Source organism: Anopheles merus, unplaced genomic scaffold (genome assembly GCF_017562075.2).
Source record: "Anopheles merus strain MAF unplaced genomic scaffold, AmerM5.1 LNR4000297, whole genome shotgun sequence".
NCBI lineage: Eukaryota > Metazoa > Arthropoda > Insecta > Diptera > Culicidae > Anopheles > Anopheles merus.
In genome coordinates this window covers 33,789-48,577 of record NW_024427877.1, presented here as the reverse complement: position 1 = coordinate 48,577, position 14,789 = coordinate 33,789, and the positions used below count along the sequence as shown (strand labels likewise).

At 40.6% G+C, this 14,789-nt stretch overlaps 2 protein-coding genes across 2 annotated transcripts; one reads left to right on the top strand and one right to left on the bottom strand.

Moving 5' to 3' along the window:
- Positions 1-362: 362 nt before the first annotated feature.
- Positions 363-2,226, bottom strand: LOC121602100 (the record flags this gene model as incomplete). Its single annotated transcript, XM_041930865.1, has 2 exons — positions 2,109-2,226; positions 363-955 (listed from the first exon to the last, which is right to left on the bottom strand). Coding segments are annotated over exons 1-2 (599 nt in total), but the record flags the coding sequence as incomplete, so codon positions are not given.
- A 1,809-nt stretch (positions 2,227-4,035) lies between these two features.
- Positions 4,036-7,042, top strand: LOC121602099. The gene is made up of 3 exons (XM_041930864.1): positions 4,036-4,356; positions 5,697-6,257; positions 6,368-7,042. Exons 1-3 carry the CDS (start codon positions 4,036-4,038, stop codon positions 7,040-7,042), a joined length of 1,557 nt encoding a protein of 518 aa, XP_041786798.1.
- The last annotated feature ends 7,747 nt before the right edge of the window (positions 7,043-14,789 follow it).

Here is a 14,789-nt window from a genome sequence, read left to right as displayed (position 1 = left end):
CATTTCTACTTATCCAATTATCTTATCAGATATTCCCCCTCCATCAAGTACTTACGTTATCATGTTGTGCGTTTACCTCTCTTGTAGGACGCGTCTCTCGTGCAGTAGAACGATCCATCTCTCGTATGTTGTTTGTTGATCTTGGTTGCTTCCAAACATAGGGAGAATAAGGCTGTCGTCGTTTGTTGCTGCATTTCCGGGCAAAATGTCCTATCTTTCCACATTCGTTACATTGGGCTTTCCGGGCAAAACAACCGGTGGATTCTCTTGTGTGCTCACAAGATCCGCACCGATCACATTCCGGTGACATTGCGGACGGCCTTTTGTTTCCTGTGCGATCGTGTCTAATGTGTGACACAGACGCTGCTTCGTGCTCATTATTAGAAATTGCTTTCTGCTTTGCAAGGATTTCCCTGTTGAGAGCGAAATTGGCTAATTCGTCCAACTTCATGACATTTTCAAGCCCTTTATCTCGGACTTTAATGTCTCTAGCACCTGCCGTAATTTGATGAAGGATTTCTTTCTCTTCGCGCATTCCGAAATCGCATTTCTTCGCCTGAGTGCGTAGTTTCAGCATGAACCGATTGAAGGGCTCATCTGCCTGCTTAATATTTCTAAACACCTCCAACTCTTTGCGTTCGTTTCGTTTTCCTACGAAGAATTTGTTTAGGCGTTTGATGGCGTTGTCAAATTCAGGTGTTTCTTGAGCCGCAAATGGCACCTGCGTCTGTGATGGGATGATCTCGTCCTCAGCTTGGCCTAGGTTGAAATATATGCGTTGAAGATCTCTTCCTCCTCGGGCCAGCATATACACAAATTTCTCATGCTGTGAAAGTGGCCCTTTTAGCTCCAATATTAGGAGAAGAGCTCGCAACCACTCTTCCCATTCCGTACGTAAATCAGAACAGTTTACGTCGGAATTGAAGGGTTCTAGCGGAAATTTTTCAGGATCCATCTGGAAAAGCATTATTAATATATGTACTGTTGAAACCTTTGGTACGATCGACGTACGATTGTGTTAGGCCATTTATTTGATTATCAAAATTTCAACTAGTTTCATCTCAACAACATTATAGGGGTTAATTGATTACATGGGCTTGTTTCTTAAGCTGAGGTTAAGCCGGTCTCACTATTTCTGTGTTACTTCCATCTCACTTCGACGCTGCGGGTACATCCGGACTCCTCTTGTGCATTTCAATCATGCCGTTCTCACTCGTGAATACTCGTTCTCACTTCTAAATAATCCTTCTCACTTCTACGCTGCGGCTATCGCCGGGCTCGTCTGTTTTACTTTGATAGTACCGGGCTCACTTGTGAGTGAGCTTTCTCACGTCGACGCTACGGCTACCACCGGGCCCGTCCTTTGTGCTTCGGTCCTTTGTTACTCACTTCTCGAGAATCGTTTTTTCTGACACTACGGGTACGTTCCACCGGTCTTGTCTTTTGTAGTATTAGTATGATTGTTCTTTTTTTCCCCTTGCACGCTACGGGTACCACCGGGCTTGTCTCTTGGTGGATTTGTTTTATCTGCTTCTTATTTACCTTCTTCTTTTCCTTGTTTGCTTCGACGCTACGGTTACCACCAGGCTCGTCCTTTGTGCTTCGGTTGAACCGGACTCATTTCTCGAGAAACGTTTTTTTTCTCTAACACTACGGGTACGTACCACCGGTCTTGTCTTTTGGAGTATTAGTATCATTGTTTTTTTCCACTTGCACGCTACGGGTACCACCGGGCTCGTCTTTTGTGCTTCGGTCATACCGGGCTCACTTCTCGAAATTCGTTACCTTTTTTCCCCGACGCTACGGCTATCACCGGGCTCGTCTTTTGTGCGCGCTCACATTCACCTATACAAAGCTCACTCAGAGCATTTATTTTTTTTGCTGCGAGTAATACCGGACTAATCGCATGTGCTACGGCCAAGCCGGTCTCACCATTACGATGTTACTGCTTTCCAAAGCCTTAACTTACCCGTTTGAACAATTTACGAATGCAAAGCAAACTTTCCTAATTTCCGTTTTCCTAGCAACCATTGTCACTTTGTACATGTATACTCTATTTCTAGCTATTTCACCGGTGATTAGGATGATTACGATCATGCGTTACTTACTTTCATACCTCGCCGGGGTTCTATGTATGTGTATATAAAAAAGGAATACCGGCTGCGCCAATTGTAGAATCCACTGTTTATTCTGTCGCTTATCCAACACTTGTATAATTCACCGCTAAAGGACACACGTCCGTTGCGCTCGATCGCTCACGCTTGTCTGCCCCGTTTGGTCTGTCTCCGAACTATCTCCTGTCAAGTACGTCTCGATCTCCCTCTCTCTATATCCTCTCACTCTATTCATATTCCTACAGTTGATACTACGGTATCACACGAACTGCTGCCACTGAAAAATGTCACTTTTTTGCGGGGCGATAGGTAACACTCGTTTTTAACAAACTGTCCTGTTGCAACATTACTCTTACGTAGTCACTTCACAAAACAATTTTATAAAAACTTCACAATATCGGGTCCCTATTCGGGCGCCAGTTAAGAACATATGCGTTTGAATTGTATTAAAAAATATTTTTTTTTCAATTTGTCGCGCACATATTCTGAGTTCAAGATGTTGATTAGAACTGCCTAACCTTTCCTGATTTCATGTTATATATGTTCGGTTCCCTACTTTACATTGTTTATGCTATGGTTATTATGTTTATGCTACGGTAATTGATTTATGTTAAATTTGGCCAGATGTTGGTGCGTGGTGCTGGTTCTGATGATTACTTTGTTGATCATAGCATATTATGCTATGAATGGTATTCCATTGTTTCGGTACTGGTGTTTTGCTTTCTTTTCTGTGGTGTCGTGTTAACTGTTTCTCTTTTGGATAGTGGTAGCCCTAAAAGCTTTGTTAATGAAAACGTTCTCCCTAAATCTCTTGTTGGAGAACCTAGGACGTCCATGTTGCGAGGAATAGGAGGCCCAAATTTGTTAACGTTAGGATTTGTAGAGATGCGAGTACAACTTGCCAAGACCACGATACGTCACACCTTTATCGTCCTTCCAAAAATATACATGGAATGGCCAATGATCCTTGGTAGAGATGCATTATCCATGTTAAATATTCAACTCCATCAGATACAAAATACGTACACTATAAACACTTTATTGAACTTCAATAATATGGAAAAGCTGCCTTTAATAAAAACGAATTTATATCTAGAGCTCCATACACTTGACATTGTAAAGAAATCAATCGCACGCCGGGAGGGAGATTGTTCATTTTCTGCTTTAGCTCATGAGTCGATCGATGTGTTTACCGATGCGTTTTCTTCTTTGTGTATGATAGATGTTGTTGATCAAACAAATCCCATTGATATTGGTAAAAACCTTACAAATACCAAAGTGAAGGCGTAATTGAATCGATAACAAAACATTATTTAGAATTTCCTACAAATGAAATCGTACCCTCAACTTATACTATGAAAATAAATCTCTTACATGACACTCCTATTTCTACCAAACCAAGACGGTTATCATTTGCCGAAAGAGAAAAAGTAAAAGTAATAGTAAAGGACCTGCTAGAAAAAAATATCATACGCCCAAGTAATTCACCATACGCATCTGCCTTAGTCCTGGTTCGAAAGAGAAATGGCGAAGTTGGAAAATGTGTTTGTTCGAGCAGCTACGCGAATCGTGCAGATTTGAACTGCGGATCGGATCACATCCGCGCCCGTTGATGTACACATCTCTATCGATGTTAAATTAATAAATAGAGGGCGAAAAGGCTTTTTCTCTCTCTTCATCACCAGCAATTTCTTACAACGGCTTCGGTAATTATTAGCAGCAAAAACCAAAGAAAGAAAAGGAAACTTTATCCGAAAACTATTCGCGACGAAACATTTGTGCCGTGATCAGGATTGTGCCGATATCCTGAATATTCGCAATTTTTTCGATAAAGTGCTAAACGCCCTTGCTTTTCACTGCCCGACCGTTACACTGCACTTTACACTACACTCACGTAAACGATAATCGCAGTTTTAGTAAGATGCCAGCTCAACCGCTTATTTTGTCGTCGACACGAACGATTTTGATTGCCATTTTGGCCCGTTACGAAGAGTTTCTTCAAAACTACCAGCCCGATAGGGATTCTATCGAGGTGGAAACTCGTATGGCCAAATTTGACCAAATATGCAAGGATTTGGAGAGCCTTCAACAGCAGCTGGAGGACAGTGCAACCACTGCTGAAGAGATGACACACAATGCCGCCCTTAGGGAGGATTTTGAACGGCGCTTGATTCGCGTTCAATCGGCATTGAAGCGAAATATAGAGAAATTCCGCGCAGCGAAGTGTCGCAGCAAGGAGCCGGTAGGAACCCGCTACAAGGCATAAAACTGCCCACCATCGCTCTGCCGGAGTTTGACGGCGATTATATGCAATGGCTGACCTTTAGGGATACCTTTGAGTGTTTGATTCACGATAATGTTGATTTGCCGCCAATTCAAAAATTCCATTATCTACGCGCAGCCCTAAAAGGTGAAGCAGCGCAAGTGATCGAGGCGATTACAATAAGCGCCTCCAGCTATGAATTAGCTTGGAAAACACTCGCTGAGCGATATTCGAATGAATATCTGCTGAAAAAACGCCACTTGCAAGCGATGTTCGGCATCACACCAGCGAAGAGGGAAAGTGTGACAACCCTGCACCAGTTAGTGGACGAGTTCGAGCGTCACAAAAAAACCCTAAATCACTTGGGAGAGAAAACTGACGGCTGGAGCAGCATATTAGAGCATTTACTTTGCACAAAATTGCCCTCTAACACATTGCGCGATTGGGAAGAATTTGCTTCGACCAATGACAATCCGAGCTACGATTCGTTGATTGCCTTTTTGCACCGCCGTATGCGCGTACTCGAGACGCTATTAGTAAACAAACCCGAACCATCACCTATAGACGCACCGATACCACCAAGACGCACTAATTTTCCGCGCACTGCTACCACTGACCGCGATGTTAATAAATGCCCGTTGTGCAATATGCCGCACACCATAACAAAATGCCAGCGATTTAATGCCATGAATCCTGCCCAGCGGTACCGTAAGGTACTTGATGCCCGCTTGTGTTTGAATTGTCTGCGAGACAATCACCGTGCTCGCGATTGCTCCTCACAGTACAAGTGTCGTCATTGTAACTTGGCGCATCACACAATGATTCACACTGAAAGCACTCCAGGCACATCTTCCACTACATTTCCAATGCTAGCTGCGCAAGATGAACCTTCACACACACCACACGCCACTGATGATCACACGGCTAACATACAACGCAGCTACGCAGCTGCAATAAAACAAGCACCTTCACAAATATTACTACAAACTGCACTTCTAAATGTAACCGATGCACACGGCATCCTGCATCCTGTGCGTGCACTCTTAGACAGCGCATCACAGCCCAATTTGATGAGCAATCGCCTTGCTCAGAGGTTGGCTTTGAAAGGTAGCTCGGTTAACATAACCCTCAAAGGAGCAGGACTATCCACCAGAACGGTGAGGAGGTCTGTTCGAGCTCAAATTGCTTCACGTGTTGAACATTTTGACTTGGATGTCGATTTTCTGATAGTAGACAAGGTGATCGCTGATCTGCCGGCGCATGATGTTTCCACTCGTGGCTGGAACATTCCTTCGGAATTTGTTTTGGCTAACCCGCAGTTCGATAAATCAGCCCCGATTGATATCATCCTTGGTGCTCGTCATTACGCTTCCTTCTTTACGAACGTAAAATCGCACGAGCTTGCTCCGAACCTTCCAACTATGCTGAACAGCGTGTTTGGGTGGGTCATGATTGGTCCCACCTCTCCTCAGAATCCTGCATCTACGACCGATTGCACCGCCGCGTCCACAATCGTCTGCATGGCATCCCTGGAGGAGTCTCTCGAACGCTTTTGGAAGCTGGAAGAGTTAAGCGTCAATGATTCGTACTCACCTGATGAGCGGCGATGCGAAACATTGTATAAAGAAACCACTCAGCGCGACGAGTCGGGTCGCTATATTGTACGATTGCCCAAACAGACCGACTTCACGGAAAAGCTTGGCCTGTCTAAAACTACTGCTTTGAGACGCTTCGAGCTGCTGGAGAGGAGGCTAGAACGCAACCCACAGCTCAAGGAAGACTATCATACCTTCATGAAGGAGTATTTGGAGCTGGGGCACATGTCGCTCATGAACAAAAATAGTGGGGATGAACAGGCGTACTACCTACCGCACCATCCCGTAAAGCCTCCAGTACCACCACGAAAGTAAGGGTCGTGTTCGACGGATCTGCAAAAACAAGCACCGGTTATTCCTTGAATGACATTCTATGTGTTGGTCCAATCGTGCAGGACGAGCTGCTTGATATTGTGTTGCGATTCCGCACCTACCAAATAGCACTTGTGGGAGATATAGCTAAAATGTACCGACAAATATTGCTGCATTCTGATGATCGTCGATTGGTGCGCATATTCTTTCGATTTTCGCCGCAAGCTCCGATCCAAGTATATGAGCTCAACACCGTTACATACGGACTAGCACCTTCCTCGTTTCTGGCTACACGCACACTTATCCAACTAGCAGATGATGAAGGGACTGAGTATGCGCTTGCACCTGCGGCCCTGAAACGAAACTTTTACGTGGACGACTTCATTGGTGGTGCCAATAACGTTCGCGAAGCTGTTCAGCTGCGTAAGGAGTTATCAGCGCTACTTGCCAAAGGTGGGTTTGAGTTGCGCAAGTGGACATCAAACAATCTGAGCGTGCTCTCCGGCTTAAGCACCGAGTATATCGGCACACACTCATCGCTGCATTTTATACCCAACGAGACGGTCAAAGCACTCGGCATCTCGTGGAAGCCGGAATCGGATGAGCTGTGTTTTGAATCCAACACTGAGGCTGATGAAGCCACGTCGACCAAGCGATCTATTTTGTCGAGCATTGCCAAAATGTACGATCCGCTCGGATTGATAGCACCGGTGATCGTGCGTGCTAAGATGCTGATGCAGGAGCTATGGCTACTGTAATAACTCGGACCTTTGTGATATTTATGGTAAACGCGGAACAGAACCTTCTCGTTTGTTTCTTGGTTCATCACTGTCTTAGTTCCGGACATGATGCGTTCTATTTATTAGTTTCATTAGTTTCACGTCAGGCGAGATACCTGAAGCCGTTTTGCCGATGTTGCATTTTGTTGTGGGAACCGAAATTGTCATCGGTTCCCTGTTATTTTGTAAGGTGGCAAAATGTGAGAACCATTCGATAGAGTCGCGGACACGCGTCTCTTATTGCACACTGCAACCGCAGTCCGTTTTGGCGTTAGCTATTCCGGTACTGGGCAGTGCGTGTGCGTATCGAAATTAGACCTGTCTAGACGGTGTGGAATGTTCGTCACACCTCACCCCTTTTTAAAGACAAATTTTTGATTTTGAAAATTTGGCTTCAGATACCTTTCCTTGTTTCTGGAATGTATACTTAAGTATATAAGTACATTATATTGTTATGTTTATTTTATGGTTTTCTTATCTCTTAACTATTCTAGATATGTGTACTACTTGTTCTTTGCTATTTTTACCTTTTATAGTGGCGTTAGCTTGATTTATGTTTGTTACTATGTAGGGTCCACTATAGACTGGTTCTAATTTATGTCTATTTTCTATCTTAAGATATACTATATCGTTTATTTCTACGCTTATGTTCCTTTCATCTAGTAGACTGTTTAATAGTATTGTTCTTTTTATTTTTTCTTGTTCTAAAGTTTTTCTTACTGTATCATGGGCAATTTGAAGGCGATATTTCAACTCTTTTTCATATGCATCTATGTTGTATAATGGTTCCGTTTTGTTAATATTGCAAAATTCAAATGCATTCAGCTTTTTCCCGAAAACAAGTTCAAATGGCGTATAATCATGTAGGTTATTTGGTGTGGTATTATAGCAAAAACAGTAAAAAGATAGCCACTCATCCCAATCATTACTACGCTCGTTTCCAAAATTTCTTAAATACTCATTAAGGCACTTGTGGTTTCGCTCTAAGGCTCCGATCGTTTGAGGGTGGTAAGCTGTTGAACATTTGCGATCAATTTTAAGCAATTTACAAACCTCGTCAAAAACACCTTTATATTCTGTTCCTTGATCAGTTTTAATACATTTCATGGGTCCATATATAAGTATGCATTTATTCACAATTTCTTTAGCGATTGTAGAAGCTGATTTGTCTGGTACTGGAAGAGCCATAACATATTTTGAAAGATCGCATTGCAGGGTAATAGCGTAGCGATTTCCTGATTCTGTTATAGGAAAAAGTCCTATAGTGTCTATAGATACTACATCGAATGGTTTATTTGGCGTTGTTGTAACGATTGCAGGGGTTCTCAATGGTATGGCATGTTTGTTTATTTTGCAGCTTAAACATTGTTTAACATAGTCTGTAATTTTTTTTTCATGTTCGGCCATGAATAAATCGATTTTAGTTTTTTATATAGTTTGTTGATTCCGACGTGACCTCCCGTAGGCATGTCGTGGTATCTTTTAATTAACATGTCGATATCATTTTTCTTATAAACCTCGACGGGTTTGTCATAGATTATTACGGCAGTGTTCTGAAGAACAGCGTTGCCAATGTTTTTAAAATCTTCTTTACTAACGTATTTAAAAATGTCATCATTAGCTTGTATTGCGACCTATGTTTTACCTCTCGAAGGGTTATCTTTTTCATTATTCTTGCATCTTTCAGCGATTTTAATTTTTTGGGCAGGCCTGCCATCAATGATTTTTAATACCCTTTCTAATTCTTCTTTCATGTTCGTATTTATTGCGAGTACTTCCTCTTCGGCAAGTCTGTTACGAAATCTTTTATCGTAGATATTCAAAAATAGGGGTTTTCTATTTTTGTCCAGGTGAAACGTTAGTTTAGGTAGATCGAATGCTTCTAAACTATTTGTTGCATCATATACATGGAGTTGATCAGGCTCCTTGATGTGAATTAACTCAGTTTCTTGTTTCTTTTGTTTCATAGCCCTGGTAACTATGTGCATAGCGTTCAATCTTTCCGATGTGACCGGAATTCTTGATAAAGCATCTGATACAACGTTTGATTTACCCGGGACGTATTCAACTTCGTAATCGTACTCCTCTAGATCCCATCTCATTCGTGTTGGGTTTGATGAGGGGTTTTTCATTGAGAATAAGTACACCAACGGGCGATGGTCTGTACGAATTTTAAATTTCCTACCATATATGTATGGTCTGAAATGCTGAACTGCCCAATGTATCGCAGTTAGCTCTTGTTCTATAGTTGACTTGTTGGATTCTCCTTTCGTGAAAGCTTTGCTAGCGAAACCTATGGGGAGTTCCATATCATCGTATTTTTGGGCTAGTACGGCTCCATAAGCTATTTTAGAGGCGTCGGTTATAATAACAAAGTTTTTAGTATAATCCGGAAATTTTAAAATGTGTGGTGATAGTAATTAGTTCTTAAGGGTATCGAAAGCTTGTTGACAAATTTCGTTCCAGTGGAAAGTGGCGTTTTTTCTTAACAGTTGATTTAAAGGGTGTGTTATTTCTGCGAAGTTTTTGATAAATCGGCGGTAGTAATTACAAAAAGCGACAAATCTTCGTACTTCGTCACTATTTTGTGGCACAGGATATTTTAGGATTATCGAGTACTTTTCCTTGTCTGGTTGTATACCTTCCTTCGAAATGTTGTGTCCTAAAAATGTCACTTCGTTTTTGAAAAAGTTGTATTTGGAGGGGTTAAGCTTTAGATTATAATCACGCATTGTTTCAAACACCTTGCGTAAATTTTCTATATGTTGATTAACAGAGCACCCCACGACGATGATATCGTCTATGTACAAGAAAGCACATTGTGGTGGTAGTCCGCTTAAAGCGATGGACATCATACGTTGAAAAGAATTTGGACTAATATTGAGCCCGAAAGGTAGCCTATTAAATTCGTAGTGCCCTGTATCTGTTGAAAATGCAGTTTATTTTTTTGAATCCTTGTTTAACGGAATTTGGTGGAATCCTGATTTTAGGTCTAACGTTGAGAAGTATTTTGCACGGCCCAATTTATCTAAAATATCATCTATGCGTGGTAAAGGAAATTTATCGGGGCTAATTATTTTGTTCAGCTGACGATAGTCTATGACCAATCTCCATTTGTTGTCGTTACCGGTTCTTTTTGGTACTAAAAGGATAGGCGAATTATATGGTGAAACAGAATTTTGAATTATGTTTTCATCAACCATTGATTTTATCTGTTTGTTTATTTCCTCTTTTTGAGATTCTGGTGTTCTGTAATTTTTTACATAAATTTGTTTATTGTCATTTACCGTTATATTCTGTTCATAAAAATTATTGCAAGTTAAAACGTCATCTTTTAAGCAAAAAATGTCATTATACTGTGAGCAAAGCTCTATTAGTTTTTTAGCTACATCAGTATCTTTAGTGTTGATGGTTATTTGCTCTTGAAGCTTTTGAATTCTGTTGTTGTTGCTGTGATTGTTGTTGTTATTGTTAGCCTCTTTAATGGAAACGTAATAAAAATTCTTCAGTGGTTCAAAACTGGGGAGAAATGATTTAGGTAATACAAAATCATTTTCGGTTGTATTGATGAACTTTACGAATGGACGGTTTATATTTATGATTGAATTAGCACATAAAATTCCGGGAGCTATCTCTTGAGATAGTATTACACTATCCTCATCTATTTTGATTTTATTTATGTATTTTATGCTTTCACATCTAGCAGGGATGATTATTTTATTTCTTTTGTTGTTCGCGATAGGAATAGAAATTCTTTCAAAATTTATCTTAATGTGAAGAAGCCATGATTCATAGTCTATGTGAGAATTATTATTTTCAAAAAAATCTTTGCCAAGTATGCCATCTACCTGTATTGGAAAATTTTCGTCAACTATATGAAAAGTTTCAGCAATGTTATATCCTCCTATTTGAAGAAAGCCGTTTGTTGTTCCTATTGTTGTAAACGACCCTTTTCCAATGCCTTGTATGTAGCTTTGTTCGTTAGGGTTGTATGCTTTGTTGTTTTTTATACTGTTAATTTTGATTATTGATATATCTGAACCACTGTCTACCATCAGTGATAGCGCGCTCGTCGACATATCACTCCTGAGTAATACGTAGTTGTCAGTTGTTCCGTTTATGGTGTATACTGTTTTGGTGTGGCTTCTAAAAAATTATTCGTGTCATTTTGTTGGTTTGGGGCTTCAACTTGCCTTGATTCTTGTAGGTAAGCGTTGAACTGTGGTCTGTTGTTCAGACTCGTACCTCTATAGCCCTGATTTCTTTGGAATCTCTGGCTTTGATACTGGCCGTTGTTTTGGTATTGGTTTCTTTGGGAATTTCCTCGAAAATTTCCGCGATAATTTCCTCGAAAATTTCCTCTATTATTGTTTCCTCTTCCGTTGTATCGGCTGTTGTACCTGCCTCTCTGCTGAAAGTTTTGGTTGAAGTATTGTGGCTTTGCGTAGAGCACCTGCGCTGGTGTGTAATTAATCTCGTTTTCCTGAAATTTTGTTACTGCTTCGCTTAGCTTCGAGAAGGATCCTGCTTTTAGGATTATTTTTGTTTCATTGTTTCTTGATTTATTTATTAAAGTTTCTATTCCTGCTTTTGTGGCCATTCGATTTGCAGTCTCTACAGGAATGTTTTCGGTGATATATAGGGATCGTAGTTGGTTTGTTATTTTGCTAATATTGTCGCAAAGTTCGGCTACGTTCCCTTTGACTGTATTGATTTAAGATTGGAAATTAATTGGTCAGTTGTGACCGTAGATACGCAATGTTGCTTGAGTGTTGTTATAATTTCTGAGAGATTTTGGTTATCGTTTACTATTTGTCTAACCGTACCCGAGAGTCGTGTCTTGACTAAACGCGAAATTATATTTTCTGCCATGTTTTTTTGTTCCTGGGTAGCTGATGCAAATTCATCGTTAGTGATAGAATTGAATAGTTCAATTGCGTCGATGAAGGAATGCAGTGTTTCTGGGGACCCATCATACATCGGTATGAGGGTTGTTCCTAATTTAATGTCTACTTTAGCCATTTTGGTATTGATTTTCGCCTTTAATTTTGATGTAAATTGTAATGCATACACAATAGCTGGTAAACTAATTTTATGTGCATATGCTCGTTCTAATTTTGTTGCTATGATTGTGTGGATCTCTCCAAAAATATTCCTTGAACAGTTTAGGAAGAATTTTATTTCTTCGCTTGAAATTGTATGCTCCAAAATTGCCAAATTATCTGTTATATTTTTATAGATTGATTTAGTCTGCTCTAATTTGTTAAGCAGTGTATCCTTTTTATATCTCCTATTTGGGGCCTTTTTTAAATTTTTTAAGACATTATTAAGGTTTTTGACATATAATTCTATTTCTTCTCTTATTACTGATGCTGACATTTCCTATTCATTTTTATTGATGACGTTTGAGTACGTTTGCGACTCATTTTAGTATTACTTATTATTGATATGTCGTTATTACTTAACAATATTGTTAATAATTATTAACGTTAGATTCGATCTGTCGGTGTTATCTACCGTGATTCCCGACAGAGCGCGGTACAAACGCGTAGTGTGGGAAGCATCCAATACCGATCGAGCCGAATATTCCCGATCGCTCAAAGGCTCCCGAACAGCGTGGCTAAGGCAATGACCGAAGGACTCTTTCGCGGTAGCCCGAGTCAAGCGATTGATTTTTAGCGTCGCAATAAAATAATAATATAGACTGCTTAAGAAAACGCTTGTTTTTTAATACCAAATACTACTACGGGCGAAAGAAAGAGTGCTGTTGCAATAGTTTGCAACATTCTAAAAATCAATCGACGAATTAAAAGTTCCTTTTACTTAAAACAGTTTCTCTTTCAACAATTTCACCCGTTGCCAGCTTAGAAAAGTTCCTGAGGTAATTCGGAATTGCTGTGCTGAAGTGAGGAACAGAAAAAGTTACTAGTTGAGGAATTGTTTTATAGCGGTTGTGCGTGTGTTAGTAGAAATGCTAGGAAAAGAAATCAGTTATTGTGTCGGTTCCCTGTTCATCTCATCCGTTGCCGGTGCCTAATAGTTCCTGAGGAAAATCGGAACAAGCCGTGCTGAAGTGCAGTGTATTAGGAAAGCTGATACAAACAAGTGATCTTTTTCGAGGTGTTATTACAATACATGCCAAACGTTAGTATTTCGTGCAATGAACATAGAATATTTATCGGCATTATTTACGTTAGCACAATTGACAACGCTCAGCGATGCAATCTGTTCAGTGAGAAGTGTAACGCCATTTTCTCCAAGGGAGCAAATCCTATAGGCAGGGCAGAGCAACTATGCAGGGCAGAGCAATCAGTCAGGACGTAATAATACGATGCAAAATTCAACAAACTATTATTCAGCCAAATTTCGTAAGCCAGTATTGCGTTCGTATAGAAATAGGAAGCACCGACTGTTAAGATCGAACCAAACCAGGAAGAGTGTTCGTAGGGCTCACAAACACTGGGGGGTAATGTTAATAATTATTAACGTTAGATTCGATCTGTCGGTGTTATCTACCGTGATTCCCGACAGAGCGCGGTACAAACGCGTAGTGTGGGAAGCATCCAATACCGATCGAGCCGAATATTCCCGATCGCTCAAAGGCTCCCGAACAGCGTGGCTAAGGCAACGACCGAAGGACTCTTTCGCGGTAGCCCGAGTCAAGCGATTGATTTTTAGCGTCGCAATAAAATAATAATATAGACTGCTTAAGAAAACGCTTGTTTTTTAATACCAAATACTACTACGGGCGAAAGAAAGAGTGCTGTTGCAATAGTTTGCAACAAATATATTGTTATATTGTCATTAACCTGTATATATTACTCTACTGTTATTATGTATTTGTTGTTATACTGTTGTTGAGTAGCGTTACGATGCGGAAAGTAAATATTTTTGCAAAACCTTTTTTACATGCACTTTTGAAAAGATCGCATAAAAAATTAGTTTATTTGCTTCCGTATCATTCGACTTTCTTTTTGCTACTGACCTTTCTTCCTCTCTCTCTCTCTTTCTATCTCTCACGCTCTCTCGTTTGTCGCTCTCATTTCTATTTTTCTCGCAAATCGTACTTTTTGCGGAAGCAGTTTACCGCGTTCTAGAAAGGCCTATTTACCTCGTCTATAGACCGATATCGGATTCTGCGGTCGTACCTTACACCCCCACCCGTAATCCTGGTCTAGTATCACAGGCCAGTGTTACTTTATATCAACGACCGCTAAATTACATGTCCCTCTTTTGAATATTCCACTTGCAGTTCTTACTAATGCTTGACGGCACCTAGCATCTTTAGAAAGTATAACCTCCTCTATCACTCCTCGTATCCATTGTTTTCTGTTTTTTCCTTCTGCTATGAACACTATATCTCCTTTCTTTAAAGGGTTCGACTCGGCGAACCATTTCGATCTGTTATTTATGCCTGGCAAATATTCGTGTATCCACTTCTGCCACAACTGTTCTACGTATAATTGTGATAGCTTATATTTATCGCGAAGCGCTTCTGCTGTATTAGGGCTTGCTGAGACCAAATGTGGTTCATTTGGAGATACTCCTCTTAAAAAATTGTTCGGACTTAGCGCGTCCGACGATTCATCCGCCACATACGTTAAAGGTCGCGAGTTTACCAGGTCTTCAGCTTCCGTGATCGACGTAAGAAGGACTTCATCTGTCAATCGCTTTCCTTCTTGTAGAACCTCTAAAGCAGCCTTAACAGTCCGCACCATTCGCTCCC